The sequence below is a fragment of the Anarhichas minor genome, unplaced genomic scaffold (assembly GCF_050575085.1).
Source record: "Anarhichas minor isolate MPS153535 unplaced genomic scaffold, ASM5057508v1 ptg000018l, whole genome shotgun sequence".
NCBI lineage: Eukaryota > Metazoa > Chordata > Actinopteri > Perciformes > Anarhichadidae > Anarhichas > Anarhichas minor.
This window is the reverse complement of record NW_027466464.1, coordinates 5554039-5571846: the sequence shown is the minus strand read 5'-3', so window position 1 is coordinate 5571846 and position 17808 is coordinate 5554039. Positions and strand designations below refer to the sequence as shown.

At 42.7% G+C, this 17808-nt stretch overlaps 1 protein-coding gene across 2 annotated transcripts in view; it reads left to right on the top strand.

The window, feature by feature from the left end:
* Nucleotides 1-16916, top strand: part of LOC142952718 (gamma-aminobutyric acid receptor subunit gamma-3-like) — a 59893-nt gene extending 42977 nt beyond the window's left edge. The window contains exons 6-10 of one of the 2 annotated variants that reach the window (XM_076094603.1): nucleotides 756-893; nucleotides 7523-7675; nucleotides 14888-15084; nucleotides 15992-16039; nucleotides 16662-16916. In XM_076094603.1, coding sequence (XP_075950718.1) covers nucleotides 756-893; nucleotides 7523-7675; nucleotides 14888-15084; nucleotides 15992-16039; nucleotides 16662-16916 — 791 coding nt within the window. Of the gene's footprint in view, nucleotides 1-755; nucleotides 894-7522; nucleotides 7676-14887; nucleotides 15085-15991; nucleotides 16040-16634 lie in introns of both variants that reach the window. The other variant, XM_076094602.1, reaches the window with a different exon arrangement.
* Nucleotides 16917-17808: the final 892 nt, after the last annotated feature.

The following is a 17808-nucleotide window of genomic DNA, read 5'->3' as shown; positions in this document are numbered from 1 at the left end:
ATAATTGTACAAACACACCAAGAGAAATATGATTGCAATAATGTTTGCCATCTAGTGTTGATGTTTGGGGGAAAAAAAACAGAAGTCATGTTTGTGATTGCTCTTCTTGGTTCTCGATGGCTGTCCTCTAAATGAGACTATTTGACATAATAATAATGCTTCTTTTTGTTTTTACACTGTTGTTAGCTTAGCATAGAATTCCTTGCGCGCTGTTTATGTGCTCGTGTTTAACTGCTGAGGGATCGGCATGTGAAATCCTGCCGTTGTAGTGTTCAGCATGTCCAGGATCAGTGGCGTTAATGCATTTCCAGCAGGGTCATTGTACTTGAGCGATACGTAGCCTATAATCTAACACTAGAAACAAACATTTCTATGAATTAAAGTTAAGCAATTTCATTGTATTTTCCCTTTTCACACCCAAGATGAGCGTGTCTTGCAATTAAAGGCTGCTCGGTATTTTTTACCATTAAAATATAATTTCATTCAAGAGCACCCTTGAGACCAATTGACTTGAAATAGGTGAAATTATTCCACTGAAATTAAGATTTTACACTGAGTAATACATTGGGAGACGGGGTATTTGTTCACCCTGGGTGCACTTCAGCAAACAAGTTCACAGTAATTGCTCAGTTGGTCTGCAGTCCAGTTGCCAATGAGAACTTCCTGAATGAATTTGTTTAAATCGGGTATAAATCATGCATAGAATAAACGCTGCATTGATCTCTCCTATGACTCGCTCTCTGTGTCGTTCCCAGACGGCTACCCGAGAGACGAGATCGTGTACAAGTGGAGCCGGACCTCGGTGGAGACTTCGGACCAGAAATACTGGCGGCTTTACCAGTTTGATTTCATGGGGCTCAGAAACACCACGGATGTGCTCACAACAACCGCAGGTAGGGAAGATCAACAGCTGTGGCGCTTGAATTGTGACTGATAATGATGTAAAACTGTATTAGTCCCTTCAGGGAAGCTCTTTTCACCTCCCCCCCCCTCCCTTTAGCGGAGGTCAAAGGCAAGTTTCAGCTGCAGACGAGCTGTCTGGAACTGACTTGCTGTTCAGCAGGCTTCAAAATACAACTCCAGCGCTGCTCGACTACCCCGGTGCCCCAAGCTTTGCACAGGTTAACATTAGCACCGTGCCCATAAATGTAATCATAAAACTACAAGCTCATAAGTATTCCCTCTGGGTGCGAGGGCAAAAAGGTTTCTCCACTGACATTAATCACCAAGATTAAAAAGGAAGTTCAATTATTCACCCCTTTTCCCTCTCTTTCCCCGTGCTTTCAGTGCGGTTATTAGGCCTTGTGCTCTTTGATGACTTAATTTAAGTGTGTTTGGGAGGCACAGAGAAATATTGTTGTTCCAACAGGTGTCCGTAATTAAGCCCACGACTGGCACGGGGATAGACAAGTTCATAATCCATTTTTAATGCTTTCACGTGGCAGATTCTAACAGCTTAATAAGCGGAGCCTTATGAATGAGGGAGATGGAGAAAGAGCATGACGTAGCGATTGTTAACCCCTCTTAACCTTGTTTATGAGTTGCATAATCCTTCTAGTTTGTGCCATGCGGTCTTTTGTCTTCGGTGCTCGGGTCTGCATAATGTGACCTAATTCAGCTTTCTAAGAGCCGAACCTCCGTTCATGAATATTCGAGGAACAGGAGATAACAAGGAGTGGCATCCAATTATTAAGGAGCTCAGTGGAAATGAGTTGTACAGCTTCATTTTGCACTCACACATGACATGTTCAAATCAAATATATATATATTTTTTTAAGCGACAAATCGGTTTAACTGTTACTCCCAATGGGATCCTGTTTATTCGAATGAGAACTTGTATCTTTGTGCGTCTGATCACACCAGAAAAAAAAGGTGACTGATGAGCATCCCGAGACTTATAAATGACGTGTTTTCCTGGACTCCCGCTGCATCGTCACAACACAGCCAAGCTCATTTTCTGCTGAGATGCTCAAAAGCAACGGCGAACCTACACATCCACCTCACGCTGTTCAAGAAATTAGCAGTTTTCTCATTTAATACCTAGTTTCTCTTTCCTGTTTCACTTGCCGGCTCCATCTCCACACGCATGATGATTAGATCCCCGGCTAAAAATACCCATCATTAATTTACATCATGACAAACTGCTGCGTTTCTCTTCCTCTCCGTCTCTTATTTCCTCCTCTCTCTGTCTCCTAACTCTCCAGCTGTATCCTTCGCCCCTCATAAACACATGAGAGATGGGGCTGTTTTAATGAGAACAGAGTGGACAGGTCCCCGGCCACAGAGCCACCGGGGACCTCCGCCACAAATCCTCCGTCGTTATCAATTCAGTCGCGTCCTTTTCAAAAGGCCCCAATGCTATCTGCTTTCTACTATCCCCTCGCAAATTCCCCAAAAGCTCGTTACATTTTTATTTGCCATACTTGTTCTGGTTTGAAAATGATGTCGTGTATGTAGCCACTAAGTGCACATTTAGGACCCTTTTACAAGGTTTTCCTAGCCATCAGAAGTTAGTATTAGTAGTAATCAGGTTCATAACTAAATCTTAAATAACCATCCCACAGTGATGCTTTAATTTACACAAACATGCACAGAAAAGTGTGGAAAGATATCCAAACGTAGTGCAGGAAAAGAAATGCACTTTGTCAAGAAAACAGCATGTATGTCAGTGTCGTGAGGACGTAAGCAGCCACAGTAACAGTTAATGAAAGAGTTTCCCCCAAAAACAATTCCTCGCAGCTTCCAAACAGAAAGCCGAGCTGACCGTATGGCATGACAGAGTCTGGGGACAAAGCTAGGAAAACTGTCGACTGGGGCGAATAAGTATTCTGCAGACAGAGGGGTTGTTACTGTCCTAACGGAATGTAAACAGAGGGGTTGTTACTGTCCTAACAGAATGTAAACAGAGGGGTTGTTACTGTCCTAACGGAATGTAAACAGAGGGGTTGTTACTGTCCTAACCGAATGTAAACAGAGGGGTTGTTACTGTCCTAACAGAATGTAAACAGAGGGGTTGTTACTGTCCTAACGGAATGTAAACAGAGGGGTTGTTACTGTCCTAACCGAATGTAAACAGAGGGGTTGTTACTGTCCTAACAGAATGTAAACAGAGGGGTTGTTACTGTCCTAACAGAATGTAAACAGAGGGGTTGTTACTGTCCTAACGGAATGTAAACAGAGGGGTTGTTACTGTCCTAACAGAATGTAAACAGAGGGGTTGTTACTGTCCTAACAGAATGTAAACAGAGGGGTTGTTACTGTCCTAACGGAATGTAAACAGAGGGGTTGTTACTGTCCTAACAGAATGTAAACAGAGGGGTTGTTACTGTCCTAACGGAATGTAAACAGAGGGGTTGTTACTGTCCTAACAGAATGTAAACAGAGGGGTTGTTACTGTCCTAACATAACGTAAACAGAGGGGTTGTTACTGTCCTAACAGAATGTAAACAGAGGGGTTGTTACTGTCCTAACGGAATGTAAACAGAGGGGTTGTTACTGTCCTAACAGAATGTAAACAGAGGGGTTGTTACTGTCCTAACATAATGTAAACAGAGGGGTTGTTACTGTCCTAACGGAATGTAAACAGAGGGGTTGTTACTGTCCTAACGGAATGTAAACAGAGGGGTTGTTACTGTCCTAACGGAATGTAAACAGAGGGGTTGTTACTGTCCTAACGGAATGTAAACAGAGGGGTTGTTACTGTCCTAACGGAATGTAAACAGAGGGGTTGTTACTGTCCTAACAGAATGTAAACAGAGGGGTTGTTACTGTCCTAACAGAATGTAAACAGAGGGGTTGTTACTGTCCTAACGGAATGTAAACAGAGGGGTTGTTACTGTCCTAACGGAATGTAAACAGAGGGGTTGTTACTGTCCTAACGGAATGTAAACAGAGGGGTTGTTACTGTCCTAACGGAATGTAAACAGAGGGGTTGTTACTGTCCTAACGGAATGTAAACAGAGGGGTTGTTACTGTCCTAACATAATGTAAACAGAGGGGTTGTTACTGTCCTAACAGAATGTAAACAGAGGGGTTGTTACTGTCCTAACGGAATGTAAACAGAGGGGTTGTTACTGTCCTAACAGAATGTAAACAGAGGGGTTGTTACTGTCCTAACATAATGTAAACAGAGGGGTTGTTACTGTCCTAACGGAATGTAAACAGAGGGGTTGTTACTGTCCTAACGGAATGTAAACAGAGGGGTTGTTACTGTCCTAACGGAATGTAAACAGAGGGGTTGTTACTGTCCTAACGGAATGTAAACAGAGGGGTTGTTACTGTCCTAACAGAATGTAAACAGAGGGGTTGTTACTGTCCTAACAGAATGTAAACAGAGGGGTTGTTACTGTCCTAACGGAATGTAAACAGAGGGGTTGTTACTGTCCTAACATAATGTAAACAGAGGGGTTGTTACTGTCCTAACGGAATGTAAACAGAGGGGTTGTTACTGTCCTAACGGAATGTAAACAGAGGGGTTGTTACTGTCCTAACAGAATGTAAACAGAGGGGTTGTTACTGTCCTAACGGAATGTAAACAGAGGGGTTGTTACTGTCCTAACGGAATGTAAACAGAGGGGTTGTTACTGTCCTAACAGAATGTAAACAGAGGGGTTGTTACTGTCCTAACATAATGTAAACAGAGGGGTTGTTACTGTCCTAACATAATGTAAACAGAGGGGTTGTTACTGTCTTAACAGAATGTAAACAGAGGGGTTGTTACTGTCTTAACAGAATGTAAACAGAGGGGTTGTTACTGTCCTAACAGAATGTAAACAGAGGGGTTGTTTGCTACGATGCACAGTCGGAGCACAGCAGTCGCCACACTGCACACAGTTATAGAGTCCTGAGAGGAAGAAGTAGAGCGGAAGGCGAGCTACAGTAAATTGTTGTTTAATTTACCCCTGTTGGTATCTTTAAATTGTCTTTCAATCCAACCAGCATGTATGTTCAATCTTAACCCACTTTGGATTGCTTTAAAAGAACATACTCTTTATCTTGGACATAAATGGGTACCTAACATAAAACTAGACGGTTTTATGTTCTTATTTTATGTTGCGCATACTGTGTTGTGATTAAGATTTCCTTTGTTGCAACATTAACCTGGTAATTTGCGGTACTCTTTGTGACGTACAGTTAATTAATTCTCTTTAGTACGAGATCGGATTACATGCATCCTTCCTTAATGGGCTATGAAATGCTCTCTTTGGTCTTTCTTCACAGAATTTCTGTATTTGAAGCCATGGGATTCACAGAAACGATTTAATATGAATAAAAGGTGATTAAACGCACCTTAGATATTATCTTTATGTTCCACTTCCACACATATTTATTACCTGATGCTTTAACAGTAATTCTTCAAAATGAGTCTTTTCTTAAGAGCTATCTACATCAGTGTTGTTAAACAAGTTACAAACATGAAAACCAAATACAGAAATAATTTGTTGTTAAATTGTTTGTGCAAAACGTGTCGTAGTCGCATGCACACAAGTGTCTGTTATTTCCCTTTTAATATTCCGCATATTTCCTACATTATCCACACTTACCATGCTGTACAGTCAGGCCTCCATTGAAGGGGAACACCACCAATATGTCACTTCCGTGGCCTAAGAACGTTCAACGAATATTTGTGAACGTGAGCTATTCTAAGCCTCAAACTCACGATGTCATCCAGACGATGAATGGGACACTGATTTTGTCTTTTTAATACCCAAATGAGCTTCATTGTATTGTTCTCGGTTGTGAAACAGACAATGTACCCGTGTACTCGGAACACGCTACCTTAAACTTCTACTCTACAACAGTTTGGAAGCCAATATTAGTTACAGGTTCATTTTAAGATTGAGATAAATCAACTAATAAACGACAACCTGGCTGAAAGCCGTTGAAATTACCCCACTTTGACTTGCTACATTAGACCTATTGTTAGTTTATATGTATTCTGAGTAGTCGCATTAGACGTTAGTGACTTTTAAAAGTCAAAAATGTGTCTGACTCTAGTTATAAAATACCTAAACATAATATTTAACCATAAAAATGCCTACAAATGTCACTGTACACCACCATCGAGGCAGTGAGCAGATAACTGTTCCATGCTGACATTTGCCATCGGCAAACACTCCTCTGCAGCGGTGTCACCATGACACAGCGCTCTTTTCTTTGCACCCTGGCGATCAAAATGATTATTTCAATTCTATGTGGAGCATGAGGTGAGATTCAGCTGCGAGCCGAGGTCGAAAGGTCTTCTTCTACAGATGTTTTATTCACTCCGACATCCTTTTCACGCGAGCGCCTGAGTGGTGGCAGATTGTAAATCAACGATCTTCAGTAATATTTAAAGTAATGCTCGTCTGATGCGTCGAACTTTGTCAAGGTCATGGAACAATGGCTTTTGTTCGTTGAGTGTTGCAGCTCAATGTGTCCCCCCGCTGCTGTCAATTAATGCACTCCTGTCAGTCAGACCTGTGAAGAGGCAGCAGAGTGAAGTCTGTCACCATCCCCTCACATTGGTGGTGACATTGCAAAGTTGTTTGAGTTGGAGAGAAGGTTCTTCATGGGTTTCCTGGGCTCCATTAAGCTCTTTCTGCCCTCTGCTCCGTGTGAATCTTATTCACCAGATTTTCTTCTCCCCGTCTCTCTGCCTTCCCATTTGATCCACATTATTTTACTTTAAGCAATTATAGATCTAATTCCAAACCATCAGAAAAAAATGTAACACTTTTCTGATGTCTTGTATGACCAGAAAAGAAGGACTTTGACACATTTCAGTGACGTTTATCGGCTCTTCACTGCACAGAAACGGTCTTGATTAAAGGTACTGAAGACCTTTGGACACTTCTAACGATCTCATTAGAAAAGTGTCTGAAATGGTTTAACCTAAACTCCACTGACACTAAATACTAAATGGCTCTTTTAAAAAAAAAAAAAAAAAAAATCTTTTTGTGTGTTCCTCGGGGGGGGTCATTCCCCGGCCCCTGGCTTCTTCTTCTTCTCCCAGAATCTGCAGACTATCACAGCTTCTCTAATAAAGTGCAGGATGGTAACAATCGTGCAGTGAAATGTGGTTCTGGCCTCTGTTTTGAGAAGTTAAGAGCACAGCATGACGTCGCCTCCAGCTCCATGTGGGACCTTTTAGTTACTCAGCGTGCCGCTTCAGTGATCCTCAGGGATGATGGGTGTTGGTCAGGGGTGGATTAAAAACTCGGAGCTCTGTGGTAACGTTTGCTAACGTTTGCTGATTAATAATAATATTCATTGATAATAGTACAAACAAGATAAAGTATATAGTACATGTAGCACTGGGCACAAATGAGCGCGTGAAGCTCCTGGGTGGGATGATCCGCTGGCTAAATGAATCATCACGAGAGGAACACATTTTCATGGCAATCCATCTAATACTTGTTGAGATATTTGAGATTATTTAGGGGTGGGCCGACCAACACTGCCATCCCGGGATTGTGGATATACATGTTTTTTTTTCCTTTTGCCATTTAATCAATCTCCCCCATCTCTTCTCTCCTGGCAGGTGAGTATGTGGTATTGAGCGTGTACTTTGACCTCAGCAGAAGAATGGGCTACTTCACCATCCAGACCTACATCCCCTGTATCCTGACTGTGGTCCTCTCCTGGGTCTCCTTCTGGATCAAGAGCGACGCCACGCCTGCAAGGACGGCCTTAGGTACACACACCTGCACCACCCGTGTGGCTGCGAGGGGAGCTGCACTTCATGTGGAAAGGGCTCATATAACTATATACTTTGTGCTCCATTTGCTTTAATTGAAGTATGAATGTCTCTGCTCATTCACTCCATATCTGAGTCTAATATGAGGAAAATGAATCCGAGATTGGTGGCCGGATTTAAAGCATTTTTGATAATTCATTCAATCGGAGATGTAGACCGCTTTGATAGCAAAAGCAACAATCTCTTTTTGATTGGTAACTGCAATATTATAACTCAGCCTTTGTTGCAGTGGTTATTACCGGCAAAAGCAATCATATTACTGGAATACTTGCACATCACTCAACATTGTTGTGGAGTGAGAGAACAAAAACCATAAGTCTGTGTGTGTGTGTGTGTGTGTGTTATACAGTATATGAGCCACTCATAAATGAATGTGCATGTTTCACCTTGAGCTGTTCATTAAGCCTAATTTGAAATGTGTGTCTCATCAGTGTTTGTATTACCGTTTCATCCTTTATTGTGATGTTAATCTTATTGTCTTTGCATGAGTTGACAATTATTTTGAATGATTTTCCTCCCCCGCTGCATGCCTACCATCAGTTCATATGCTTTCCTGTGGATGCTGATGTGCTGGCTGGTCCTTATTTAAGGTGGAACTAAAGGTAAGTGTCTGGAGGGGTCATGTCCATGACAGTATAGAGTCAATATATAGACTGTTTATCCAATTGGCGAATTGAAAAACTACTGCAGGCGAGGTATCCATCCTTTCAATATTTAACGATTTTACAATTTAGTGGAGAACGCAGGATTAAAAAGAGAAAGACACCAAATTAGTTTAAATTGAGGAAAAATGCGGAGACAAAAAATCTCAAAGTAAAGTGATATTAGTGTGATTTAATAGCAGCAGTGTACTCCAGACGAGTAGATAAAATGATCAAATAATGGTATTTAGTGCTTGCCTTTAACATAGAAATGTAATACAATATAAAATATGATGCAACAATCAGTAAAATGACATACTATACTATGTGAATTATGATGTAGTATGGGTTAAGGTGAAAGGTAATAACATAGCACAGTACAACAATATAACATTCAGTATGGGCTTATATTGTTATAATCTATTCTGAGTCTCCTGAAAAAGAACAGTCTGTCCTTTCCTGAAGAGGACCTCAGTGTTATGAGATTTGTCGACTTTGTTTTGATTTGGAACCCAATGTGAGTCCCCCCCCCCCCCCCTCTCCACTTCCTCTCCCTGGAAGATAACCAGGACAGGGGGCCCTGTTCCTCACATAGTCCACCACCCGCTCTCCAGTCTTGTGAAGGAGCCTCGGGTGATTATTGCCCCACGTGGCGAACAACGATCAACAAAGGTGGCAGGAACCAGAGTTACAGCGGAGGTGCAAATAATGGAGAGTAAATTGTTGCTAATCACAACCTCAGAGGCATCCACCCTGACCAGTGGACCAGAATGTAGAGACTGTAGCTGTAGTGGCCAGAAGCTTAACCTTAAGGAGAGGGCTGGATGGAGTCAGAGAACTTGATTCTCACAGTGCTCCCCTGCTTCTCCGGGTGTGAGAGGGCCCTCTCTGTCAGGAAGATGATGGCGTCCTCTTCTTTGTTTGGTCGGGATGACAATTGCAGCCGGTCCAGGAAAGCAGTCAGCAGGGTCCTCGGGTGGCACAGGACCAGCCTGTCAAAGGTCTTCATTGCTCTGGTCCACTAAGGTCCACTAGCTCTGATTCTTTGGAGTCTAGAGAGCTCCTCTTCCACCTTTTAACCCAAAGAAGATCTTTAACGATATATGTATTTATCTCTCGATGCTTTCTCTTACCTTGGTTCATCGTCACTGTGCTAACTTTGCTATTAGCGCTAAACACAAAGTAGGGCTGAGGGTGAAGGGAATGTTTTTAGTTTAGGACTAAATTACAGTTTGAACTGATAATGACACTAGATGAAAAGTTAGCCTCTGGACTTCAGCAGCCAGATTGCAAATTGTATTTTCTGATAACCAACACAACAGTCTTGCGTGACTCAGGCCCCGCTACGCCATTTAATTACGTGCTAATTTAATTTACTGGCTGATTATTCCATAGCTGGTTTACCTCACTTGAATCTACTTTACTTATGTGGAACTTGTATAACGTGTAACGGCTAAGATGGGCAGCTAATGAAAGCCTAAAATATAGCAGCTGAGTCATGTCCATTCATTCTACTACCTAATCATTATATTGCAGTTGCACATATTACATTTGTTATTTTAGTGTATTTGGCAGGTCGAGTCAACGTATGAATACCAATATTTGGGGAGGGGTTGCTCATTTACTCTTCTGGGGAGGACCTGGTTGCAATGTGACGGCGTAAATTGGAGTAGAAATTAGTAGTTAAAACGTCCCCTCGGCTCTCTGGCACTTTGGTGATACTTGTTGACTCTTATATCACGCACTTGACCCCAAGAGCTGAACCCGATACGACCTCTCCAACCTCCAACCACCTTCACCCCCCACGATGTCACTTGAACCGAGACGGCACACACAACTCTGAAGTACTTTAATTCCACTCAGTCCCCCCCCCCCCCCCCCCCCCAGTGGTAATGAAGAAGTTATATTGGAGTTCTGTCCTTATCAAGCGCAAAGAGAGAACTTCACTGATAGTTGAACAATAAAGTCGTCTCATGTTATCTCAAATCCATTCATAAGCTAGCGTTGTTACTTAAGCATGCGCTGGGCCAAATGCAGCCTTTGGTCTCGTGCCGTTAATGAAAGCTGATCATAAGAAGAGATTGTGTTGTGCGTTCTGCTCAGGATACTTTTTGTTGTTGGGTTGACACGGTGACAGTTGAACATCAAAAGAGTGTGAAGAGAGAAAGATGTAGATATGTCCTGAAATACTGCAACTGATTATTAAGTCTTTATCTGGCAATAGTCTCGTAACTAGAAGATGAAGATACGTTGGGGAAGTTGTGCTTCATGTTTATTTGGCTGCAAAGGAAACATTGCATCGCAGTTATAGCTCTTAACAGCTTGCTGCTGTTATTTGATATATTATAACTCTGCTCACAATGTGTGTGCCCGTCTGTCTCTCCACGTCTCTGTCAACCTGTCTGTCTTGGCTGCTTACCTAAAAAAAAGAACCCCAGCCGAGGCTTACAGTACGTGGGTGGCGGTGTGATACATGACCAAAGGCAGTGACAAGCTTGTGATCTCCCTCAAACAACAGGTAGCGCAGAGAAGCAAGCTGTCCCAGTCCTGATAAACATCCCCATTCGGCTCAACAACAGAAAGTCATTTAGCCTTTCTTCTCGAGCACATCGCCCCCGTTTTCAAGTCGGCCTGAGACCTGATCCCCGAGCTGAAAGGGAGTGAGGGGAGATAAGAGGGGAACAAAACAAGAATGTTAAGTGAAAGGCTCTGGTATGTAGCGCCAGGCGGGGAAATGTCAGTCGGAGGGAGGAGGATCGGTCGGACAGCGGAGAGGTTGAAGTGGAAGGAAAAGGCAGGTGATGCCGCAACCCCCACCCAACCCCTCAAGGCAGTGTTCCTTGACAAGCTGCTAACATGTTCCAGGTGGTATTTCCAAAGAGCTGTCACTCACCTGCTTCAGCAGCAGGACGTGTGGATATGGGGGGTGGGAAATAATTCCACCTCCAGGCACAAGTTGAGAATGTAGCGCTCGAGAGGGTGAAAGAGAACTGGAGTTCATTAAATTGATTGATTGTAGTGTTTCTTGGGAGGAGAGTCTCCGTTATCCACCATTTTCACTGGAACTATTTTAAACCAAAGGATTTGCTTCAATGCCCAAACAACTCCCTGTTTTTCATATTTATTCATCTCAAATATTATATACTATATAAACAAGGTTTCCCAGTGAGAGCTGTCATTCACACACATGCCTGAGCTGACAATGTTCCTCATGGAAACTCTACCAAGAAGGCAGCGAGTTGAAGACAGGAGGAAGCACAGAGACATCGGTCCCTGAACTGTGCTGTGAAGAGATGAATCTAAATGGGATGCTCTGTTCACCACAGACACAAACTCTGTTTGTTTAGGGTTAAAGGAAAATATACTTCATATACTGTAGTAAAAATCATCAATACATGAACGTTTTCTCATATATCACGGTGTATAAATATAGAGCTGACCGAAATGCCTCGCTGGGTAAATATATTATAGACGAGAGACGCCGTTAAGTCCCAAGTGTGTCCTTGGTCAGAGGGGACTCGTGTCGGGCCATCTCACTGATTACATGCATGGCTTTAAGTCTAGGCCTCTGCGCTGTGCGGGAAACGCCTTTAATCAGATTAGACTGAAGTTGCCATGTGTAGTATTTTAACCTCAATCACGAGCCCATAAATTTGTAAGCATCAGCATAATTACCACAAACAAACAAGCTCTCGCAGAGGAGACTGTCGGCTCCGATGTGCACCGCATCTTACTTTGTGTCGGTGTGGTGGGAAATGTGCCGGAGTGCTTCAGAGTTAAAACCAGGAACGCCTTCGCTTTTGCAAATAACACGCTTTTATTCCACTTCAACTGTTCTCGCTGCATAATTCCAACCTCACATTAAGCCTACTTTGTCAGAACATATATATTCACTGTTATTTGGGGCCGCAGTGATCTCTTATCTTTCTTCTTGCTATTCAAAACAAGCATACTGATGCAAACCCCAGTGACAGCCACAGAGGACTGAAACTGGCCAAAGCAGCGAATGCTTAGTCTTAGCTTATTGTTGTTGTAAAAACATGCGCGGAAGTTACAAATTGCAGCTGTAATGTCGAAAAACTCAACATTCAATCCCCCAGCTTTTCAGTTGAATAAAATAAAGAAAACACTGGTCTTAACTCTGTAGTCAAAATAAAATCCATGTAGTCTTGTGACCCGGCCACTGGTGGTACTCAGTCCTATTTTTAGACGCTCCACGAACACAAGCTTTGGTCTGTTCCAGGTGATTTACCTCTGGACACATCACAAAACATACCGTTGCAACACCCCATCGCTGTTTTATGCCCAATGTCTTTGAAATCTAATTTTGTAAATGCATGTTTTCTAAAAAAAACAAAATAAAACAAATCTGTGCTTTCTCTTATGCACTCTGTAGCATATTTGTTTTGCACAGGCATATGCACTGGAGCTCTTCTCACTTCTTTGTGCTGGCTCTTGTTGTCCGTCTGTCAATGTGAGACTTGGGAGTGTTGTTCAGATCGCCTGCACAGAGAGAAATCACCCTGTTGCTATGGCACCGTGTCGATTCCCACAGAATGAATGAAACTGTACTGATTTAGCAGCAAACTGAGCAGCTTGTGATTAAGATAAAAAGATAGTGGTGTTAACGGACTTGCTATATTCAGGACATTTGAATTTGAACAGAAAGTAAGATTTGGGGTATTAGAAGCAGAGCTTTTTTCATTTACCTAGTTTGGTGTTTAAATGTAATGAGCTGGCGAATAAGAGGAAGTCTAGACAAGCACTAAACCAAAGGAGGTAGCTTGAAATAGATGCGAGCAACTCGTCTCTATGGAAACCACAGGTGAAAACAGTGGCACACTCTGCCACGGAAGACATGTGGGAGATGAGGATGAAAGGGACACAGGAGAGAGGGGGAGAAAAGGGGTGAGGGAGAAAGAGGAGAGGACGAGAGGGAAAGACGGCAAGCTTACGGGAATGGTATAGATGTAGATACCGATGCACCCACTGGGTTCATCTTTCTTTGAAAGTAGTATCTTAAACAATGGCAGTGATGACACAATGAGTAACACAAACCGCAAAAATTATCTTCAATTACGAGTGTGACAGTTATTTATTGATACCAGCCACTATAACAATTGTCCACCTATTTTAGAAAAGGTTAGTTACCTCAGGAGTGTAAACACTTAATACAAGATACATGATAATACATCAGTTGTGAAAACTAACTGTACCAAGAAAAGTAATTGGACTACTATTTATAATTGGATGGATTGGTGGATGATTGGAAGGCATTTGTCTTTTCAGAAATCTGCATATACACGCAACACGCGACAATGTCACCCATTGAACCACACAGCCATGGGTGGCAGTGCCTGGGCATGGCGTTCGGAATGTATTTATGCCATACTATATAATTTTTTACGACATTATTTATGACCATAGTATGTCAAAGAAGTATAAAATACAAACAGTATTAGTATGTTGAAAATGATCATAAAAAGTTTTTAAAAAAAACAAATTAAACTTTAGAAAGTCATAGTATAGTATGTCAAAATTCATAGTGCAATGGGTTGAAAAAATATATTTAAAAAGTCCACAGTAGGGTGTGTCAAAATGTCAAAAAACAGTTCTAGTGTAGTTTGTCAAATCAAGTTATAAAAGTCTTAGTCCAGTATCATGACGTCATTACATAGTATGGTGAAGAGTCATAAAAAGGCTGAAACAAAGTCATAGTTTTCGAAAAAATATATAATATAAAATACATATTTTTTTCATAGTCTGTCGAAACCGCTCCTCTATCTCCTCTATCTGTGCTGGGGCCCTATTGGCCTCAAATGAAACTGCATTGAACCAACAACCACCCGACTTCGTCATAAGATTTGAACCCATGATATCAGGTGCAGGGCTTTTTGAAGAAATGACTCCACAAGGATATGATATTTATTACAACAGACCACTACAGTATAAAGAAGATGTGGGTGACACTTGGTTGTCCTCGCCTTTCTTCCAACAACGCAGTCACCTAGGTAGAAAATAAAATAATTTATTGGCAATATTCTGCTTAAATACACTTGTGAAATTTCTCACACAGTCAGGAAAATGTAGTGTGTTAAGAGCAAAATATATAAGCAAAAGAAATTAGTATAGTGTGTCTGCAAAAGTTGCATTAAGTCAAAGTATAGTCTGTCAAAACATATAGTATATGGAAAAACAGTCTTAATTGTGATGCAGCTTCACTGTCGAGAAGATCTTCTAGATATAATTGTAACACACTTTAGGCTGTGGGAGAAAAACTGATTATTTCATTATTCTACTTCACCACACTCACAGACAATCCCCACTTCAGCTGTTTAATAGAGGAACAGGATTGATGCGAGAATCTACCCAGAATACCCCATGTGCATTATTGATGGTGATGAATAGACCTCTGCCCACATGTTATATAATCACTGACTGGAGTCATTGGGTCACCCCAGTGCCAGCCAGCTATCCATATAGCTATCCATATGCATTACCTCCCTAGGCATCACCACGGTACTGACCATGACCACCCTGAGCACGGTGGCCAGGAACTCGCTACCGAGAGTGTCCTACGTGACGGCCATGGACTTGTTTGTCACCGTCTGCTTCCTGTTCGTCTTCGCTGCCATGATCGAGTACGCCATGCTCAACTACTACTCCTACAGCATACGCAGACCTCCTGCCAAGATGCAGAGAATGGTAAGCCTCTGGTGAATGTCGGAGTAATGGGCTGGGACTGTATATTTGCTGTGCATTGCTTTGTTAAAATCCACCTCCGCTACCACTAATTTTCTTCTATGGGCACAGCTCCACAAGACAGCCTGTAAATCATGCATCGTTTATATAATACTCTCAATAACGTGGATGGATTGATGAATGAGGACTACAAAACAACAAAGTACATCTGCAGAGTTAATGAAAATTTGCTAAATGGCGTAATGCAATTTCTGTTAAGTTGCAATATTTATTAAAGGCATAATGTGTGTCAAAATACCATCTTTCATTACATATTGTGACAGAGATGTCTTGTTCTACACATCACATTCTACAGACCCCCGCAAACCTCCAACTCCATCGACCACAAGTGACTCAAAATGACTACAAAGAGACAGAAACCGAGCACAAAGCCAAACGACCAGTAGTCTTTCTGGCTGGGTGGGTTAGGGCGGCGGGCCCGTTTTATGTCTGTGCCTCGGGGCCTATTATCCCATAGTCTGTCCGTGTGTATCACGACTGTATTAATAATGATCTCATTAGTTTAAGGGCAGTAGGTTCATGGGTGTCATAGCAACCTTGGCCGTCAAAACCCCCGGGCACCCATGAGATCAGTACCAATGATTGTGAGGTAGCTGTGAGGACAAGGGGATAAAAACAACACCTTGAAAATCTGACGATAGTCACTACCTGAAAATTAAATAAGCATTTGAATGTCGACTAATGGTGCCTTCAGAAACGCGTTCCGATTGAATCCATAGGGTGTCGTCATCTGTCAGTGACAAACATTTCTTCTCCAGCAATCGCTGCTGTGCTGTGTGGGCGTGCTCGAGGCTGCACCTGCCGCGAACGCTTCAACGGCAGCAGCGCACATCTACAAAGACCGAGTCAGCCGCTGCTGCTGTCATTTCCCTCTCTCCAGATTCCCTCCCTCTTCATTATTCCTCCCGGTGAAGAGGACTTTTGCTGAATATGTCTCAGGGCCAAAAAAAAGACTGTCAGCTCGGCCTGAACAATTAAGTGCTGTTACATTCGGTCCCCTCCTCTGCATTTCTGGCTTAGTGCTGTGTTTTGGCCTCGTCTGTCTGTGGGGAAGCCTCATATTTCCCTCCACCCGTGTGGCCCCTTTGTGCCTCCCACTCAGTCAATTCTGTTACTCCACAAGACTATTTCTCTCCCCCTCTCGCCTCCCACTCTTCTGGTAACAGCTGAGTGGAGGACTGGAAACATTTACAAAGATTTTTTCCCCAATTAGGTTGTCCCAATACCATTTGAAAACCATCAGGGAGCAAGTCACACAATAAACTTCCTCAGGAGTTTTCAGCATTCAAGTATAAAAAGCACTACAATATATAATATGTATATAATAACAACGATTGTTTTTATATGTTTGAACAGTATTGTACTTCAATATATATTCAATTCCCCAGAGCTAGACATTCATTAGCTCGTCTTGTTCTTGTATTGCAGTGTAGAGCTAGTTACTAGTCAAGTAGTCACCGGTCAATAATAACTCCCACTGTCATCCCGTACAGGCCTACTCATCTTTCAACATGGGTCACGCCCCTCGCTCCATGATGCCCGTGGGCAACTCCCTGTTCTGGCAGGACTACGACGACAACTGCCTGTACGAGTGCCTGGACGGGAAAGACTGCAAGAGCTTCTTCTGCTGCTACGAGGAGTGTAAAGAAGGCGGCTGGAGGAAAGGCCGCATCCACGTCAACATCTGCGAGCTGGACGCCTACTCGCGGGTTTTCTTCCCCACCTCCTTCTTGCTCTTCAACATAGTCTACTGGGTCAGCTACCTCTACCTCTAGTCTGTGATCCGGGGGCCCTGCTGAGACAGCCACGGCCCCCCGCCACTTTGCTCGTGATTTAAGGTCAAAACTAAGCGTGGCGGAGGAAATGAGGTGGATCCACTCTGTGGGAATTGTGAAAAGACACACGTGCGCCACGGTGCACCGCGTGAAGGCCATGCTGCTTTGAGCAGTGGCACTCCGAGGACAACAAGCCGCCAGCATTAACTCGAATGGATAGGTCCCGTTGATGACTCTCTCAGAAACCAAACGACAGACAGATGGGACTTCGGAGACGTTTAGGGACGGGGTTGCGTTGCTGAAATCTTGGTCATCGAGATGGCGAAGCACCCATAGTGCCTTCTTTAGAAAGGGTGCGGCACCGAGAGACCCGGCTTCAGAGTTCACTCCATTAACTTTATTACCTCATCCACCACATGCTGAGCTGTCTATTCTTTGATGAAACTAACCCAGAAGACCACTGGAGATATTTAAACGAACACCCATCATTCATTTTGTAGCACCCTAGAATTAGTTCTACTTTATAATAACTGCAGCATTTTCTTTTCATTATTATTAGAAGTGGTTGTACTTTCACAGCAGGTCCACTAGCTCACCCATCAGTTGGTACTTGTTGAACATGAGCTGGTGTCGGGGCAGTGGCTGTCTAGTAAAATCTTGTTTATGCTTCATGACCAGACGATGCAGTTTACAGTAAATGCCAAGAAGATTTAGATGTTTTATAATAAAAGCTGGGTTACACGCAAAATGTTTAAGAACTGCGTAAAGACAAACCAATCTAATACCAAACATGCTAATCTCATCCGTATAGTACAGTCAATGAATAAACACGTTAGGGTAGAGCAGAGCTGCTTTCTTCCTGACAACAGCTACATAAACTTATATACCTTTT